General features: G+C 37.2%; 1 protein-coding gene across 5 annotated transcripts in view; it reads left to right on the forward strand.

Annotated features, from left to right (window-relative positions):
* The window catches only part of SMAP1 (small ArfGAP 1), a 194587-nt gene that overhangs the window by 164471 nt on the left and 9615 nt on the right, over positions 1-20501 (forward strand). For all 5 annotated transcript variants that reach the window (XM_004044271.5, XM_055391427.2, XM_055391429.2 and 2 more), the window contains one exon: positions 4962-5052. In XM_004044271.5, coding sequence (XP_004044319.1) covers positions 4962-5052 — 91 coding nt within the window. The remainder of the gene's footprint in view (positions 1-4961; positions 5053-20501) is intronic.

The following is a 20501-nucleotide window of genomic DNA, read 5'->3' on the forward strand; positions in this document are numbered from 1 at the left end:
GTGGTTTTGATTTGCATTTCTCTAATAATTAGTGATGAGCATTTTTTTATACACTTGTTGGCTACGTGTATGTTTTCTTTTGGAAAGTGCTTATGTCCTTGCCCATTTTTTTAACGGGGTTGTTTTTTGCTTGTTATTTCGTTTAAGTTCCTTATAGATTCTGAAGATTAGACCTTTGTCAGACGCATACTTGGCAAAAATTTTCTCCCATTCTGTAGGTTTTCTGTTTACTGTTGGTAGTTTCTTTGGCTGTGCAGACGCTCTTTAGCTTAATGAGGTCCCATTTGTCAGTTTTTGTTTTTCTTGCAATTGCTTTTGGTGTGGAAGTAGTCTTTTGATAGGCTTTGCCCACCTTGATTTACTGGTGATAGTATTGGGTTTAAATGTACAATGTAATGGAATAAAACACAACACCTAGACATTTAAAAAATTTTTTAAAAAACATTGAATCTGTGTGTGTGTATCTTTATTAGGGGATTGCATGTTTTCAGGTTTTTTGGAACCTTCATAATGGCAGTATCTATGCAAAGATTTTCTTTATTCCATCTCAGTTTGTTTTGTGCTGCTGTAACAGAATAGCACAGACTCATTTATAAACAAAAGAAGTTTATTTGCTCATGGTTCTGGAAGCTGAGATGTCCAAGAGGACAGCTCCAGCATCTGGTGAGGTCCCTCATGCTGTATCATCCCATGGTTGGAAGCTGGAAGGGCAAGAGAGCACTCGAACAAGAGGGGGCCGAAATTGTTTTTATAACAAATTCACTCTCCTGATAACTAACTTATGCCTGTGGTAATGATATTAATCTGTTCATGAGAGTAGAGTCCTCCTGACCTAATCATCTCTTACTAGACTCCACCTTTCAACACTGTTACACTGGGATTACATTTCCAACATGTGAATTTTGGGTGACACATTCCAACAATAGCATCTCCTGAGTCTGTATTTTAAGTTATTATTACTCATCTAGGACTAGGAACATAAGTACTTACTTCCTGTCGTTTTACACAAAAATCTGTAAAAATATTTTTAAATATAAATAAGAAATAACTTTTAGTTTTTGTTAAAGTCTTTCAAGAAAACTGTATAGAAAATTAATAACTCTTAATGGATATTAAGCTCTAAAAGATTAAGTATTTGTTACTCTATCTAGAATTTTAGAAGGATTCCTTACCTATGTAGTTTGTGCTTTGGTGTATCTGTCCTTAAATGTTTTAAAAATAAAAATAGTGAGGTTAATTTCTTATGTTTACAATTATCAGTGAAGAAGAGTATCATCTGAATTTAATCTTTGTAGCTTTCACTAATATATATGAAGAAGTATATACTGTATATACTACGAAGACATAGAAAAGTAATCTCTAAAATCACCTTTGCCACACGTTGTGTTCAGGTTACGGCCTCCACAAGATTTGATAATGGAGGGATACAAAGTAAATTTTAAAGTGATCAATCCTTTTGCTTTTTTGATTTGTGGGACAACCTTTCAGATGCCAACTCTAAGGATAATTCGTGTCTGAATTGTTGAAATCCATCTAGAATAGCCAACTCTATTTGGAATAATAGGGTTTAGGGCATAGACATTTCTCATTCATAATCTGACCATTGTAGGAGCAAAGGAGCACTGTCTTCAGAGCAGCATTTGTCAACCTACCACTCTGCTAAGAAATACATTTTACATTATGATCCAGATTTGTGCTTACATGTGTGTGCAAATGTGCAAAACAACAATCTGGGAATATTTACCTTTCTTTTATGCAGTGTACTCTATTTTCTATTCTGTATCATTTTTATATGCCAAAAAAATGTTTCGTTGTGGCCCATAAAATAGATTTCAAAAACTGCTAGTGGGCCCCACCTGCAATTTGATAAACTGTTTAGGATTTCTCTTATTCTCGCCTTAGTGTTTCTCTTTATTGTGCACAGCTATATATATGTTCTCATTTATACAGTTTCCTATGAAAATGGTTGATGACTACCCATTTAAATTGAAATGTAAGGAAGATGAGAAGCTTTTAGAACACAGATACATGTGTGAACATCTGGAAAGAAAGAAATTTTCCAAATTGTTTGCAGTAGTTCTGAGGGTGGGAGTTGGGATTACTAGAGGACCTCTGCATTGCTCAATTTAGCTTTTTCTTTCCTTTTCAAACTATGACAGATAGTTTCATACTCAGCAGTATTTTAAAAGGTAGTTCTAATTTGGTGACAAATGCCTTATAAACAAGAGTTTCTATTTGAATTTTTAAAAAAGATCCTTTTCAGCCTGAAGAGGTTCCAAAGTCTTAGATCATAGAAAATAAATAGGAAGGAATTCCTCACAAGTTTAGTTTGTTTTATGCTTTTTTCCATGGAAGAAGATTCAGTAAAATACACCAAAAAAAAAAAAAAAAGAATGCTAAATTTGGAGTGGCAGAAAATAAGAATTTTAGTTCCTGTATTCCTATTTGGCACATAACATCTGAGCCTCAGTTAATTTGCGGAATGAATGTGTTTGGCCAGATTTTCTAAGTTTATTTTCAACTTCAAAGTTTTCTGATTTTTAAGCCAAATTAAAATAGGGATTAGACTTAACTACCTACTTAAAGACTACTTTAAGACACTCTTCAGAGTATTATAGGCTGTGATGTGACCAATGAAGACCCACCCCAGGAAGCTGCTAGAATCCTGCCCCGGAATATTTGAAGTTTGCATGCTCGTGGCCACACGATCCTCAGATTCACTTGCAGATTTGATTATTTATAGTAGCAGATTGAGTAATCAGTTGAAAAGAATTCCTTTCTTCATGACTACAGGGAATATTTTTCTTGAAATTATTTTGAAATCCTTTTGCTAAGCAAGATAAGTCTGAACCTGTATTAGAGGTTGAAAAGTGAAAGAATAGAGAATGTGAAATGGATTATGTTAAACTTCTGAAAATTATATACTGTTACAGGTGGCTAATTCTTTATTTGAGAGAGTTATTAAAGAATTGGGCCGGGCGCGGTGGCTCACGCCTGTAATCCCAGCACTTTGGGAGGCCGAGGCAAGCGGATCACGAGGTCAGGAGATGGAGACCATCCTAGCTAACACGGTGAAACCCTGTTTCTACTAAAAAAAAAAAAAAAAAAAAAAAAAATTAGCCGGGTGTGGTGGTGGGCACCTGTAGTCCCAGCTACTTGGGAGGCTGAGGCAGGAGAATGGCTTGAACCTGAGAGGCGGAGCTTGCAGTGAGCCAAGATTGCACCACTGCACTCCAGCCTGGGCTACAGAGCGAGACTCCGTCTCAAAAAAAAAAAAAAAAAAAAAAAAAAGAATTGACACCTGGTAATAGTAGGCTAATTGGTTAAACAATAATTCTAAGGGAGAGTGTAGTGATTAAAAAACAAATAAGGGTAGATATATGTTCTTAGAAGTTAACGTATCTCTAATAGCTAACAAAAAATGAACTCATGTAACAACTAAGTTGTGAATTCTTCAGGTAGTTGTAGAAGAAATGATCTTGAAATGGTTTGAGAAATGAATGAATGTTTTCTTTCTTTCTTTATTTCATTTTGTTTTTAAGAGACGGGGTCTTACTCTGTTGCCCAGGCTGGAACTGCGGTAGTGCAATCATAGCTCACTGCAGCCTTGACCTCCTGGGCTCAACCAATCCTCCAGCCTCAGCCTCCCGAGTAGCTGAGACTACAGGTGTGCACCACCACACCCAGCTAATTTTTTCATTTTTTGTAGAGACAGAGTCTTGCTATGTTGCGCAGGCTGGTCTCAAACTCCTGGGCTTAAGGGATCCTCCTACCTTGTCCTCCTAAAGTGCTGGTATTACAGGTGTGAGTCACTGCACTCAACTGAACGTTTTATTTTCTTAGTTTATTAGAAGTAGGCTTTAGAATTGATAATCCAGTAGGTGTAGGTTTTTTCATTCTGTCCTACGCAATGTTTTTTGTGAGAAAGTAAGTTTGGAATGTGTAACTATGACTTCGGCTCCTGAGAACTAGAAGAATATTATATTTAAAAAGTAATTAATAATGTAGATTCAGGAAGAAAGTATATCAAATACCATTTCATTAGGCTTTTCCTGGCAGTTGTGTCTCATGTATCTATCATACAGTGTGTGGATGATGGGCTAACAGTGTGCTCATGAAGACTCCAAGGTCTCCCCAGTCTCAGCTAACAGGATGTATTAGTCCGTTTTCATGCCGCGGATAAAGACATACCCGAGACTGGGCAATTTACAGAAGAAAGAGGTTTAATTGGACTCTCGGTTCCATGTGGCTGGGGAGGCCTCACAATCATGATGGAAGGCAAGGAAGAGCAAGTCACATCTTATGTGAATGGCAGCAGGCAAAGACAGCCTGTGTAGGGAAACTACCCCGTATAATACCATCAAATCAACAGCACAGGAAAGACCTGCCCCCGTGATTTAATTACCTCCCACTGGGTCCCTCCCACAACACATGGGAATTATGGGAGCTATAAGATGAGATTTGGGTGGAGACACAGAACGAAACTGTATCACAGGAGTACGTTAGTAGTAGCTAGGAAATAATATGAAATGCATTTCTTCAAAATATATAATTTCATATAAAAGATGGGAATTACGGGATCTACAAGATGAAATTTGAGTGGGGACACAGAGCCAAACTCTATCACAGAAGTACATTAATAGTAGCTAGGAACTAATATGAAATGCATTTCTTTAAAATGTGTAATTTCATATAAAAGAGCTAGTAGTTAAGAACAATTATATTAAGAGTTAAATTGTTTTATTCACTATTTTGGGGTCCCAATATGTGAGGATTGTCATTGCAACTTCAACAGTCATGTTCGCTTGTTTTGTATATGACAAATAATATTCTAGGTTTTATTATACTATGTTTCATATTTTTTTACACTAACTTTATCAGAACCCTGTAATTAATTGGAGCTTAAAATCTTGTTAAATTTACTTAAGAAAAATTAATAAATCCAATTATTTACTTTAAAGCTGCAGAAGAAAGAAGATCAGCAACTGGAGCCTAAAAAAAGTACCAGCCCTAAAAAAGCTGCGGAGCCCACTGTGGATCTTTTAGGACTTGGTAAGTAATAAAAAATAAAAGTCACTGCTGGAGTTACAAAACAATTGAAACTTTTACTTGGAGTGAATATAATGGCTTTATCTTGAGTATGCCAAAACGTACCTGTTAACTGAATTTGAAAATGGTATGATTAGTTTGCTAACTTCCCACAAAAAAGAAATCTTTAATAAGGGAGCTAGTGTCTGTCAGCACTGTTTTCACTGAAACACAAGTAATGAGTTCTTTGGGGAAAAGAAGATATCAAAGTAATCTTCAAAGGGTCTTGCTGGATGTGACATTTTAGCGCTTACAATAAAGAGTGGATTATTTTCTCTTCTCTCTCTCGAATTTTTAGTTTTGTGGGGGATTTTTCCTTTTAGCAAAATAATTCTAGGGTAGCCTTATTGTAAAATATGTTGGTTTAAAATAAAATTTAATTTTGGTTAACTGAAGCAACACATTTTGCATCCAGATCTAGTGACTAGATTCATATAACTTATTCAATGATAATGAGAAGTGCTAATTTTAATATAATGTCCTGTTCGTTCTCATGGCTGAAAGGTATATATTGTCTATGTGGTAAGTAAACAGGCGTTCATTCAAGGAGTGTTTATATTGTGCTTATCTACAAATATTGTTAGCTTCTATTTTTTTTTTTTTTTACATTTTTTTCTTCTAAAAGAATTGGCTTGATGAAAGGTTACTTTTAGTAATACCTGAGCCTTGGCACAGGAATAATTTAAATTTTTCTTTTTTTTTAGTTTGGAGAAAGATTGAGAAGGAAAAGAGTGAAAGGCAGTTAGTTGAAGTGGAAGAGTTGACCTTCATGTACTGCTTTCCAAAAAATTGATCCTAGTTGTTATTGAATAAATTGTTGTCTGTTTTAAGAATTATAGCTGAATGTTTTATTCATTTCTTAGGAAGCTGGTACATCGTACAAATATACTCCCTGGAGGTACAATTCTTCTATGATGGTAAAAAGTTGTATATTAGAAATATAAAAAATAACTGTAATTTTGAAAATAAGGCTTCAGTCCAGGGGCTCTAAATATAATTATGTTGAATTGTAGTCCTCATAATTTCTTGTTTTATTTCCTTTTACTGTAAATGAGAGAAAAAGAAAAGAAATTATTATTAAAGTAAAAAAAATCTTAGTAAAACTTTAGTATATCATTATCTTCACTGCAGCATTTCTTTTCCAGTCTACATGCCTGGTTTATTAGTTCATAACTTAGAAATATAAAATATAATCTAGGCCTGATTCATATCTTACACTCATTCATTCAACAAATAGCTACTGTCTACTGTGTGTCAAGGTACCATTGTAGATACTAGGGAGATAGATCTGAAAGAGGACAGACTGCAACCCCTGCCTTCTGGGGCTTTCATTCCATCTGGAGAGACAGTGAATAAACAATTAAATAAAATATATTGTAGGTTATATGTGGTAAGTACTATAGATGAAAGAAAACAAAAATGGATGGTTGTAATTTTAAATAGGGTGGATGGGGGGCATTCACAGATGTCTTATTGGAGCAAAGAGGTGAAGAAGGTCTGGATATCTGGATCTGTAAGCAAGAGTATTCTGAGAAGAACACAGTAGATGCAAAGGCTCTTCAGTAGGAGCCTACTTGAAGTGTGCAAGGACCAGCAAGGATGACAGTGTGGCTAAAGTGGAATGATCTAGGGGAGAGTAGTAACAGAGGAGACAAGGAAGGGAAGGGGTAGGGAGGGGGCAAGCTGAGTATAACAGGACTTTGGCTTTAACTCTGAGTGACCTGGAAAGACACTGGAGGAATTTGCTGAAAAGAAATAATCTGACTTTAGTATTTGAAGAATTATTGTGGCGGTTGTGCTGAGACTAGATTATAGTAGGGCAAGGTGGACAGGAAAGGGTTTTTTTAAGGATGACATTACAAGATGTTTAGTGTTAGAAATGAACTTGTAGAGAGGTAAATCTGATACTTTCAGGACAAGGAAAAATTGCTCTAGCAGTGTCCTTGAATAGCCCGGAGTGGATGGGATCTAGTTGACAAACGGTATGAGTGGCCTTTCAGATACTCCATTATTGTTGGAATAATACTGCATAGTAAATAAGCCTCAGGTTTCAACAGCTTACAACATTAAACATCTGTTTCTCTTTCTGTGAGTCAGCTAGGGCAGCTCTACTGTAACTTCATTTGATACATTTTCTACCTTCCTGATTATTGCAGGGCACTTTTTACCAGCCATTTCACTATTGCATATGTGTCTCCATTTTAAGTTCCAACAAGTGTTTCCTTATCTTCTACCACCTTGTCTCAAAGTCATTGCACAGATTTTAGGGTTTGGTTGTGGCAGCACCCCTCTTGTATCAGTTTCTAAAGTAGTCAGCTCTTGCTGTGTGTGTTACATAGCAAACAACTCCAAAATTTCAGTGGCTTACATCAACTAACATTTATTTCTGTCACTCATGGGCCTGTAGGTCTGCTGGGATGTCACTCTTTTGGACAGTGGAACATTTTCAGGAAACAGTGTCTTTAAGGGAGAACCAAAGTTCACTTAGCAGGAGAAGTTAGGGAATGTTTGTGAAAAAAGGTTAAGAATATAAGGGGGATTTTGCAATGACTCACAGTGGGTCATTAGATCATTTGGCGGAAGAGTTCCAAAGATAGGAGGAGTGGGAGATAGGGTTAGAAAGAGGGCTGTCTTGCTGTGAGGGAGTTGTAGCAGCAGGGAAGAGGAAGTGTCTTACCCAGAGCACATACAGCTCTTCACATCTGCTGGTTATCGATTTCCTAAACTCTTAAAAAATATTTTCAGACTTTTTTTTTTTTAAAAGCTTTGTTTCAGCATAAAATTCGATGAATTCATGAAAGTCCAGGAGACTACAGAGAATCAAAGGTCTCTTTCAGCTCAAAACAAACAGTGGTTCTAAATCTGGATTGATGATTGGTGTCCACCTTGGGCCTCAGGCTATTTATCTGCTCAGAAGCATGCCGCTCTCCTCCAATGGGACCCTGGTTTTCCCCCTGTAAATTGAAACACAGCGGCGATTGGGGGGGTAGGTGCCTTGAAGTATGATTTATGGTCATGCAAAGATGACAGCATATCTCCGTATGAGTGAGACTAGAACAGACATTAACTTAAAACATTTCCAGAAAATATAGAGAGAACTTGTATAGCGATAGTTCAGTTAACACAGCTATGGATCCTTGGGACTCATGGCCTTCTTTATCACTCTTAACAGTTTCATAATAGCCTAATACTTAAGACTAGTTTTTGATCTTTCCTTTATATGGGACTTTAATGAACTTACTTTCTTTTGTGTAACCCAGTAACTCAGGTAAAACCTTTCTTAAGCTCACCTTTCCTGACCTACTACCCATTCAAAGTTCAAACATAAAATGCTTTATATTGTATATACTTTATAGCAGAGGTTGTCCATTTTTTTCCAAGAAGGGCCAAATAGACATTATTTTTGGCTTTGCAGGCCTTATGATCTCTGTTACAACTACTCAACTCCCATTGTAGTGTGCAAGTAGCCATAAACAAACATGTAAATGAATGAGCATGCTTGTGTTCCGATCATGCTTGTGTTCCGATCAACTGTAAAAACAGGCATGGGCTAGGGTTTGCTCACCCCTGCTTTATGTTCCCAATAGTACCTACAAGAGCTGCCTCATATTTAGATATTAATTTGTGTTTGAAAGCTATAGGACTACTATTTATTATAGTACTTTACTCTCTAATACCATAAACAGGGTGAGATACTTGACCTGCCTTGTCTTAGAAATTACCAAGGGCCTGGGGCCCCTCTTGACTAAGTGCCAGATTGAATAATCTCTGAATGTACCAGATTTGAATCAAACACAGACATATCCTGACTTGAGTATGCACGTCCTATGTTAAAATAGAATTAAAATCAGCTTCTAGGGTTTGTGAGAAGAGTGCTCTTCGGGTCCCCTTACTTAGGAAGCTAGTTTAGGACTGTGAATTATACTGTTAGGGTAGTGTCTATTCTTTGTTGTTTATTAGTTTTAAAGATGATGAAAATTGACAGACTGCTTACCAATTGGTTAGGACAGTTCCCCCCGACTAATGCTTCTATTCCATGGGGCTCATTTTTAGAGTGTGGAGGCATAAGACCGCCTCTGAGAATAAAGTCTTCAAGGGCGAGCACATGCTTTGGGCATAAGGCTTGAGAAGAATTACACATTACTGGCCTTGAATGTGACCTTAGAGGTTTCATTTCAACCTCCCATTAATGGTTCCTGCAGGGGTTCTGTTTTGTGGCCATCTGTGTACCACATGCGCACTGCAGAGCAGCCTGGTTCCTTGTCAGGAGGCGTTACCCACAGTCCTACCAGACACAGAGTTGTATGTGTCGGGTGCACTGCCGAGGCTGTCTAGGGGGACCGCATCCTCTCAGTGCCCCAGAAAGCATCTCACAAAGAATCGAGTCATGATCTTGGTAATGAAAATCTAGCTCAGGGGTGTACTCATGTGTTTCTCTATTCACTGCTTATATAAAACTGATTTGATTTTATCCATCCTATTCGTTACTTTAATCTGGGGAAATTTCTATCTAAACATTCATAAGTTTTACTTTAAATTATTTTAAATACTGAACTATATGGAGAAGTAGGTAGAGATTCCCTCAGTTTTTTCTTAATTGAATCACTCAAAGGAACATACAGTTTTGGGCAAGTCGATGAGAAAAGTTTGCAAATTTTAGTTTCCCCATTCATGTTTGTGTTCAGGAAATAAAGGCTTTAACATATGACAGTGGTCAAGACAATGCTAGTGAAATTAAGCCATTAGTATATAACCCATTTTATTATTAGCAACATATACCCAGTTTTATATGAGAGAGGTGAATACAGAAAGTACTACAGAAAGTACTCTACTTACCTTACAAACAGAAAATTCCTACAGAGAAATTTCTAGCCATTTCTCAAAGTCCATGTGCTATATAAAGCAAATTTGGTAATGAGCTGAGTAAAAGAATGCCAGATGTAGCAGCAGTGGTCCTGGTGATCCACAGTTACCAGTGGACCTGGAAAACCGCTGGTGTCCTAGAGCTACCTATTTGATCAGATCTGGAGGACGTTTGTGTAGTTATGTGCACATTCCCCTTCTCTTGGAGGAGGATTGAAGGTGAGGAAGACTGTAGCAGAAGTGCCCAAGAAAATTCTATAGTCAAGTTATGTTTTTCAGAGATGGTTTAAAACCTGGTAACAACTTGTATTGCCTCTGCTCAGAAAAGTATGTTCAGTTAACTATTATTATGAACTATTATTACCCTTTCAAAAAGGAGGTCTCAGGGATTGGTTTATTCTTATGTAGTCACACTGCATACGAAAGAAAATGCAGTTACGTGAATATATTGGTGTAAGGTAACTAGCAATGGGCAGATACTTGCAAGTGGTCCTGAGTCAGTAGTAGGGCAGTTGGTGAACTGACACCAGAAACAGGTGCCGTTGGGTGAGTTGATGATATCACAGACTTTAGAAGAGAGCAAGAAGGGACAGCTTCTTAGAAACAGCACAGAACCTCCAGAGAATGTGCTGGTGGATAGGACAAAGAATTGTTAGGTGTTGAGAGGAGTAAAATTGACCTCTGAATGAGGCGACTTCAAACTACGAGTAACAGGAAGCCTGAAAATGGCTTAAACATAAGGACATCTAATTATCTCATTCGAAGAGAAATCTGGAGACACGGTGGTTTGGGGCTGTGCAGTGGTGGAACAGTGAGCGCAGGGAGCCAGCTTTCTCTTTGCTTCTCCTCATTCTGCCACCCTCATCACAGCACTGGCTTTACTCTGGAGGCTTGTCACCTCATGGCCAACACATGGAAGGTGCAGCATCCTATCCTCATAGGACCACGCCTAAAGGATGACTTTTCCTTACCAGTTTCTTTTCTCAGGAGTAAAAACTTGCCAGAAAATTCCCCAGCAGGATTCCCAGGGTACGCTTGGTCAGAATTGGATTATATTACCTCACTAGTTGCAAGAGAGGCTAGGAAAATAGTATTCATCCTATAGAATGGAGGTGGGCTGTGCCAGCAAGAAGCGCCCAGATGGGGCTTTGGCAGTCTGTGGTATCTGGCACAGTTGCATTTCATCCTGACAGCAGCTCTTTAGGGTAGAGAGTATTTTACACACCCACACACACTTCCCCCCCCTTTTTAAAATTAACTAATAATAAAACTAACAACTAATAAGCTAACAAAAATTAATTTCCAAGGCACTGCTGCTGTACTATATAGAATTGGGACTCAAACCTAGATGTGTTTAATGCCAAAGTCTAATTTCAGCTCTTAAGATGAACCAAAGCAAGGCATCTAGCCCAAGTATTAAATTATCTTATTATTTTAATAATCAGATACTGCTAACTAGATGCCAGGGGCTGTCTTGTGTGCTGACAGATATTTATTTATTGAATTTTTGCAACAGCCCTGAGATTGGTGAACTATCATTATTTCGCTTTTATAGAAGAGAAAACTGAGGCACAGAGAGGTTAAGTGAGTTGCACAAGGTCACACAGCTGGTAGATTACAAAACTGGGATTTAGACTGAGTAGTCTGACTTCAGGGCTCAGATTCTTAACACTATGTTGAGCTGTGATAGAAAATAAAACTCTAACAGGTGAGATTGTGCTATACACAAAATAGACATTGGACCCATTCATCAAATCAATAGATGGCAGTATTAAGTCATGGGGGTGGGACACTTGGTTTAGAGGTAGTACCTGGGTTTTGTCTGCCCTCTAGCAGCTTCGTCTGGGAAATGGAAATAGGAACTCCTCTGTAGCTGAGGGCCAGAATAAATGGTGTGCTTTATGTGAAGCACCTAGCACAGTAACTTGCACACAGTCTTGTGCTGAGACTATAACCTGAACACCAGGTCATGGGAGATCACCAAGAGGCAGTACAGGCCTTTGAAGGAATGTGTGGAGAAGGGACTCAAAAATTATGCTGAGTAACACAGTAGGACTCCTGCTGGGTTATTCCTTTAATAGCCACTACCATTAGAGAGAAAGAGGGAGATAGAGGGAAACAGTGATTGCAAAGCATGGTCTGTGGCCTCTGATGGATTTGCAGTTGACTAAAAGAACTGAGGAAATTGGGTGGCCTCAGGAATCTAGTTTATCACCATTTTAAACATTTAGAAAGAAATTTGGTTATACAATCTGGTTTCATATTTATATATTTCTTGTTTTTTGAGGCCATAAAATGGTGCAGTGATTTGATATATATTTATTTTTTAAACAATCAGTTCTACAAAGCTTCCTCCTTATACCACTTCTCAGCTGTTTCAGATAGCTCTAAATCAGAGTGCGTGTGTGTGTGTACACATGTGTGCATGTGTGTGTGGTGTCTTCTGAAAGACAGTAGCACCATGGGGCTCTTCCCCTTACAGAGCATCATAGTGCCTGTGCATAAGAGAATCCCCTGATCAAAAGTTGGCTGGTTTGTAGAAATGTGTAGTAGATTTCCCTGCTGGCACAGTAGACTAGCATTTGGTAGTGGCTTGAAAAGGGAGGGCCAAATACAGTAAGAGGATTAGGATTATCTTTTAAGACCATGTTAGTCATTTTAGCAAATTAGCCTAAATACTATTTAACTGTATAAAAAATTAACTGAAAAATAAAAATAAATAGCTCCACTTAGCTCTCAGGCACACTTAAACAAATTGAAAACAACTTAAAGCTTGAAAAGTTTAATATGCTTCAAATGGACATTTGTGACTTGAATTTACTAAAATAAGACATGTGAGTTGATGTTACAAATCAAGTCTTGTGTTTTAATATAAAGGAATTCCAAGTAATAATAAAAATTAAGGAGAAAACTTTAAATGGCTTCTTGAGTAGAAAATAAAAAGGGTTCTTTGATCAACGTGAAAATTTAGAAAGCTTTAAGGAGTTTTGCCATTAAGGAGAGAATCACTTCATATCATGGACGCAGCCTTCTTTAAACAGTGCTGTTTCCACTTTAATTTCATCACTGGTTATGATGACGCTTCACTAGTTATGGAAGAAGAATTAGATTTGGGAGTTTTCATTGTAGCAAGGGTGTACTACAGGTAGAAGGTTCATGCTCAGTCAAAAATGGTAATGAAAAACAGCCATTTGTCACATTCTTATCTGCCTTAAACTAGATTAGTAATACATAAAATCTCATGTTGCTCTTTGACATTTTTTCTTATTTGTGCAAATAGATTATGATCAGCTAATGCCTCTGACATTCAAGTAAAGGATGAATTCAATTAATATTTATTGAGCACCAGCAGAGTTCATGGAACACTGGTAAACACCAGAAGATGCAGCTCTGTGTGTTTATAGTAGCGCAAGAGGGGGATGGGGCTGCTGTCCAGAAACTGGAAGACAGAATTATCATTGAGGGAAAAGATGGGATTATCTAAGAGAACTGGTTGTGAGAATTCAGTTTGAAATCTGGATTAATGCTAAAATTCCAATTTAAATTCTATTTTCCTTAATTCAGAGGTTGATTTTTTCTTGCTGCTGCTAGAGGAGAATAAAATAAGTTTATTTTGTGCTATGCAAACTTATTTCAAGTAAAATCTAATGTTTTACGGAGATCACCTTTAGAGTGAATAACAGGTGGAAAAGATAAGCAAATGCCCAGATAAATGCAGCTTTTAGAGCTGTACCTTTGTAGAGGATCTTATGATTTAAAACCCATCTGTATCTTATCATAGGGCACACAAGTGCTATGTTAGGACAGTTGGAACAGATTAGCAAGAGGGTAAGATATGGCTCCAACCAGTGAGGTAGCAGGTAGAATAGTCCTGGGAGGTGCCGTGACAACAGTGATGCACTGAGCTTTGGACAGAGGGGCGCTGGAGACACATTTATGATTGAGAGAAAGAATTCCAGCCTCACTGTACTTGTTCAACTGGAAAGGGGAAGCCCTGGTGTAGGGATTCTAGTTAAGAAGCAGTTGTAATCTCATAGGCAGATAGTTGTGTGGAAGCTGTGTCTATGAAAACAGAGGAAGAGGAGCCAGTCCAGGATATTGGTAGCAATGGCTGTGGAGTCTTCAAGGAGAATGTGGCTGTAAACTCTAAGAGAGGCGATTTTACAGGAGAAGGATCAGCTAGGGCTAAATGTGCTGGTGGTAAGTAGGAAGAGGACTGAAAAGGATTTGTAGCCAGGAGATTGCTTGTACTTTTCAAAAATAGTGTCATTATTTCACTTTTCTCCCACAAAAGTAGGATCACCTGAACTACTATTTGTTTTCCGCCATGGCTCTGCTGTCACCAAGAAATCCTCCCATAACCTGTGTTTGGAAAGCATTTCAATTAATCATGTATTGAGTATGTGCTTTGTTCCAGGCATTGAATTAAGGAGGCAGCTGCACTCTTCCTGGTGACGAAGCAGGTGGGACTGGTCATGGCTCTGGGCTATAAAAGTGGTGCCAGTGAGGAGTAAAGAGGCTTCTGGAGTACTGGGGCATGCCTGTTCAGCCTAAGAACATTCCGATGCCATAAAAACTAAAAATGAAAAGGATAAGATGCTTGGGAAGGCTTCTACTTTGCAGCCCCTGGATTAGCGGAACATTTGGAGGTAGAGTTGGTAGGCCTGACTGACCCGCTGTGGGTGGTATGGCCTGCAGTGGAGGTGGTGCTGGGTGTTGTGGGCTCAGGAGTCATCCTGTGCCTCAGAAAGGAGCTTGTGCCAAGTACCATGCCTGGGCTGGGTAGTGAAGCCAGCCCCTGCCCTCAGGGCACTATTTTAGGGAGGTAGGTCAATGGTCATGTAAATTATTGTAACTCTGGGTAGGGAATGGGCACCTGTTTCTGCCTGAGAACACCAGGAAACATATCTCAAACTGGTTATAGCAGTTGAGTTTTCCGGGTGCACCATTGAGACCCGTGTTGAAGTCCTAGGCTTACTGTGCAGATTCCCTCCAGGTGAGGTAAGGATTAAACTGAGATACTTTATTGATCAGAGTATCTGGCACATAGTACTTAAATAAATATTAGTGTTTAAACTTGTATTAAAATATGAAGTGTTGTATTCTTATTTCCTTTTAGTTTTAGTTTATAAATTTAAAGGCACTTGGAATGCGCCAAGGGGAAGACAGTATTGTTAAAAATACTTTATTTACCTCATCCTCATTTGGATTATTGGCGTCAGATGAATTCTGGTATAGTTACAGTTAATAGAGTCATTTGGCTCACTTCCCAAATTGAGGATTTTTAGGTGACAAGAGACTGGCCCTCATGACTTTGTCATATTTGAAATGTTACCTCTTTCTAACATCTCTCAGTGTCATGATGTGAAGTGGGCCAGTGAATGCATGCTGGGAATGCCTTCTGTTCTTGGAAGTTGTAGCACTGATTTTAACAATTTTTTTCTGCAGCTGAAAACATTTTAACCTTTTCCTGTCAGTTTCTCATATGTGGGTAGTTAAAAACATTCATCTATCAATTCAGTTCCCAAATAAGACACTAGCCTAACATCTTAAGGTAATGAAGAAAGAAAATACTTACCACAAGCTACTTAACTGTAGGTTTGATGTCTTGCCTTTAAGATGGAAATCCCATCTTCATTTTACTGCATTGTCCTAATTTCTTCTGTTTGCTCATTGCCTTTTCAAGGGGTCCTTTGTGCTTCATTATCATTCTTTATGATGTTCCCAGCTGAATTTCCTCCATTTGCCCTAGGCTCTTCTTGTACTCTGGATCTCCCATTATTTTTGTTGTCCACCAGCTACTGTTTCTGCATACTAATTAAAGGGGGACTGCTGCCTCCTGCTGCTCCCACCATCATTCCGTAGCTGAGCAAGGTGCATGTCTACGGTAAATTCTGATTAGTTTTCACAGACATCCCCTAATCTCATAGAAGGCACTGTGTGGTCTGATGTTCTCTCTCCCCTGAAAGAGGAAGTGTGCGTGTGTGTGTGTGTGTGACTACATGTGTGTGCGTGTGTGTGACTACATGTGTGTGCATGCACCAACAAGGTATAACCCATGCTGATTTAAATGTTTTTCTTAAATTATGGTGATTTACACTATTTAATTTGAATAAGCTTTATGCTTTCTAAATGTTAAAGTTATTTATCTGAATAACTGTTTTCAGCATCTTGGTATTTTCTTGATTTTGTGGCCTCTGAGCTTTTATTAATCAGCAAAGACCATGTTATTAGTGGGCCCATGATCAAAAGGATGCATTTAACTCCCAGTAATTTGTGAATATTCTTAGTTGACCAAGGCCTGATTATATCCCACAGTTGCTTCCAGGAGCCCAGTTTGCTCACTGATGACCATATCCACCTGAATCCCTCCCTAAAAACTGAAAAGATACTGGTGTCAGTACAGGATAGTGGAGTGGGGACATGATGAGGAAAATTTCGAGTGTGGCACCAAATGATTTTTAGACTGTTTAAGTAACTGCTTCTCAAACTTAGTACAAATAATTATAAACTATTTTAAAGTTGTTTTTTAATTTTCAGAACTTTGATTTGTTTATAATTAGGCACAGTTGAAATTACATGGCTTTTGATGAAATGTGGTTTAAAGAAAAGAGCTCTAGTCTAGATGTGAGAAGACTCTGTTCTGGTACAAATTTTGCTGCTTAAAAAGGTGAATGACATTGAGGAAGTCTTTTCATTGCTCTGTGTCCTAGTTGGTATAACTGGAGATAATAGAGGAGATGCCTTTCTCATCTTGCATCAGGACAAAAATGATAACATGTAAACATTCTTTAAAAACATCCAGGATGAGTGTGATGTTTATAATGATGGTAATGATAACGAGTCTTTAATTGTCTTTTTTAAACACTGAAAATTAAAAACACAATGACCTTCAAAATGAATTGAAGCAATCCCTTTTAAATAATGTGTTAAGCAAGCTAAATGTTGTTAAGTAAAATTAGCAACTATTGAAAACCCACTGGGAACTTGTGTTTACCAATTTTGCAAGGCTGAGAAGTTTTCATTTAGGTTAAGAATTTGTTTTTTCAACAATTCTGTGAATGCATAGCTTTGATAGTAACTAGAAAAATTGATGGCTGTGAAATCCAGAACCCACCGTTAAGGGATCACATGGGGAGAAGATGGAGTAGAGACAAAAGAGGGGCAGGTATGTTGCAGATGGTGAAAGCAGAGAGCAATCACCTATGCTCATCACAAGGATGCTCTGTAGAGAAAAATCTTGGTGAGGCCTGGCAGAAAGTTCCTTACCTCAGGTTTTTGGGGGGTATGAAAAAGTCTTCCTTAATGAATTGAAAACAGTGTCAGCCTTGCCACAAAGATTGCTGTCCCTAAGCAGGTGCTTCCTCTGTCTCATTCTAAAAAGGATTCTGAAGTTCCTCAGACTTACTTTGTGAATTGACTTCATGACAGCTCCAATAACCATGGTGGCTGGTTACAGAGAGATCACAACTTTGTTGTTTGTGTGAAATGCCCAGAAATTTCAAGAGGCTAATTTTAATATAGTAATAATAATAAAAAAACACATGGAAAGAGAATATGGACTTGTTTATAGTGCAGTGGTAAAAACAGAATTCAAGTTACGTTGCAGTGAAGGGACATGAGCTGTGTAGACTTTATATAGAGGAGTGTTCTGCTTTTATGGTGAAAATCTGGAAACTACCTAAATTCTCTTGAGTCACACATTGAATAAATAAATTATTATAGGCACATGCAGTATCACAGAATGCAAATCCCCTACCTACACATACATAATTTTATATAAAGAAGACTATTTTTGTATGATCCTATATACATTGTTTTTAAACTTGTGGTAAAACACACATAAAATTTACCATTTTAAATATTTTACAATATATAATCAGTGACATTAAGTACATTCACACTGCACAACTGTCACCACTATCTATGGTGGGTACTTTTGGTTTCTTCATTTTTGCATGGTTTGAATCTTTTACAAGAATGTGTTGCTTTTACAGTAAACATTGAATAAGATTACAATCTAAGACTTTGCTCCTGCTCTGTGACACTGGACAAGTTATTAGTCACATATGTGATACTAAAGGGGGTTAAAGGTAAAATAAGACTTCAGAAACCAAGTAATATGCTGTGTGTTGTTTTACGGATTAGAAAATGTATTGCTAGATACCAAATGTGGTTTAGATTTGAAAGTATAAGTAAATATTCTGAGAGGAGTCTAAGGTACTAAGTAGAACAGACTTAAAATTTCTGAAAGCTGTACAGTTTATAAAAGTAATAAGACATAGCATTGGTTTGTAGTGGATGAACTTTGTGATTCTCACTAAATGCATCCTGGGCACACTGGTGTTCTGTGAACTAGACTGACATGTGATGTGGTAAAAAGCAATTGATAGTATTTTCTCAGTTTGCCAAAAAATCAACGGGATTTTCTCATGTTTAATTTTTTTTCCATAAATTTGTCTGATTTTGTTAACTACTACTTAATAAAGTAAAAACAACTATAACGGAAAAACTGGAAATAGTTGCTTATATTCAGCTTGTCACTGTTTTTTTTCCTTTTATTTTGGTTGCAGTTTACATGGTTTTAGAGGACATGTGCTTCTATTTGAGTTTAAATTTTATAAACATACAAAATTTGTACATATATAAATATATATACATTTTATATATATAATTATATTTGCAGCTAATAAAGTGCTTCCTCAATTCATGTGATAGAATGAAACATGTCTAATTGATGATGATGTTTGCCCATCTCTAACTCTGTAGCTCATGAGTTAAAGCACCACTGGCTTATATGTCATTATTATTGGACTTTCTTTACTGAAGTGTAGATACAAACAAAAAAGATATTCCTTAGTTGTGTTTTTAAACCTAGAATGCCTTGTCTCTTTAAAATATCACTTTATTTCTGGCTGATATTTATAATGTACCTATACATCATGTAAATGGGGTATGGAATGAACTGGAAAACAAAGTAGCGCTTTAAGGAGGTCTAACTTTAAAGTGAATATTGCCATTTGAAAGGGTTAGAAATGAAAAAAAGTATTTTCATGTATGAGTCTTAATTCTTTGATAGTTGTCTCAGTTTAAAATTCTATATATTGTAAATTATAATCTGTGTACATTGTTTTATTGCTTCACCTTTTAATTGTCCATAGTACTTGATATAGATATAACATGTATAATACATATCAATATATTTCTTTTAATGGTTGTGATAATGTGATATCACTGAAAATGACTTGAAAAATTTGCAGTTGAATAACTTTCAGATTAACCTAATTTGGGCTTTACACACTTTTTTGTAAATTAAATAGCAAAAAATATTTTATCGTGACTATGTGTTAATAATTCTTTGTAATTGAAGCTTAAACAGGGAAATAAAAGATACCAATTTCTATAGTTATACTTGGAAAAAGACAAGAACTCTCTAAGTTTCTGTGGATTGTGGTGGAAATATGAATGAGATGGTAGATCCTCCATTGAATTTGTTAGTATTTGAGTATCTACTTTATGCAAGATACCCCATTCATTGTTGAAAAGGTTTTCAAAGATGACAGATTTCCCTTTGATGAGAGTATGGTCTACCAAAGAGAGATCAAATGAGACTGTAAATTGTTAAGATAGAAGGTTAATTAGGGTATAACTCTCAAGAGGCTGGAGTCGTGATGCTCTGAACTGTTACTTGGTTGTGATTACAGAAAACTGAACCTTGTGAGATGTTCCAGTCCTGGAGTGCTGCGCATGCAAGCTCGACCCACAGCACTCCACTTCATCTCCTGTCCCCAGCCCTTATAAATGTTCACTAACATGAAAAGGGGGTATAAAATAAACCGGGTTTGAATTCTTGAAATTACAGTTTTAAAAACTGTTTTTTAATTTGAATTTTTAAGTAGGAAGCTCTGTCAGAGTCCCTTTCCCTGTACATTGCAGTGGCTTGGTACAGCCATCACTAAAAGTGGCTGTGCTGGAATAAATAAAGGACTTATTTTGGAGTTTTATGGATGCTTCCTGTAGAATCAGTTTAAGTATTGTGTGTGTGTGTTTTGTTTTTTCTATCTAGTTTTCTTCCATGTTGTGACTTCAAAACATAACATTTCAGATGTTTTAGATCATCAAAACTTATTTCCATGGTAGGTAAAAATGATATTATCTCCAAAACACACACACCCTCACACATACATTTATGGAGAGGGATTATTAATAAGAGTGTGGTATCAAATTCCACCTTAGCCCCTTATCTCAAAAGTAGTTTTTACCTCATAAGGTTATGAGGATTAAATGAGTTGATACATATAAAGTACCCAGAACAGTGCCTGGCATATAGGAAGCACCATAAAAATCTATGATCTTATTAAAAAAAATCAGGGTGCAAAATAATGTGAATAGTATGATACCATTGGTTAAAAAGGAGGTTTGGATATATACCTAGAAACCAGTGGATAAAGAATATTTCTGGGGGAATCAACAAAACTGGAAATGGTTTCTTTGGGAAAGGGGATCTGGGGTAGGTAGAAGGAGAACAAATGTTTTACCAACTTTTGAAC

The sequence above is a fragment of the Gorilla gorilla genome, chromosome 5 (assembly GCF_029281585.2).
Source record: "Gorilla gorilla gorilla isolate KB3781 chromosome 5, NHGRI_mGorGor1-v2.1_pri, whole genome shotgun sequence".
Lineage (NCBI taxonomy): Eukaryota > Metazoa > Chordata > Mammalia > Primates > Hominidae > Gorilla > Gorilla gorilla.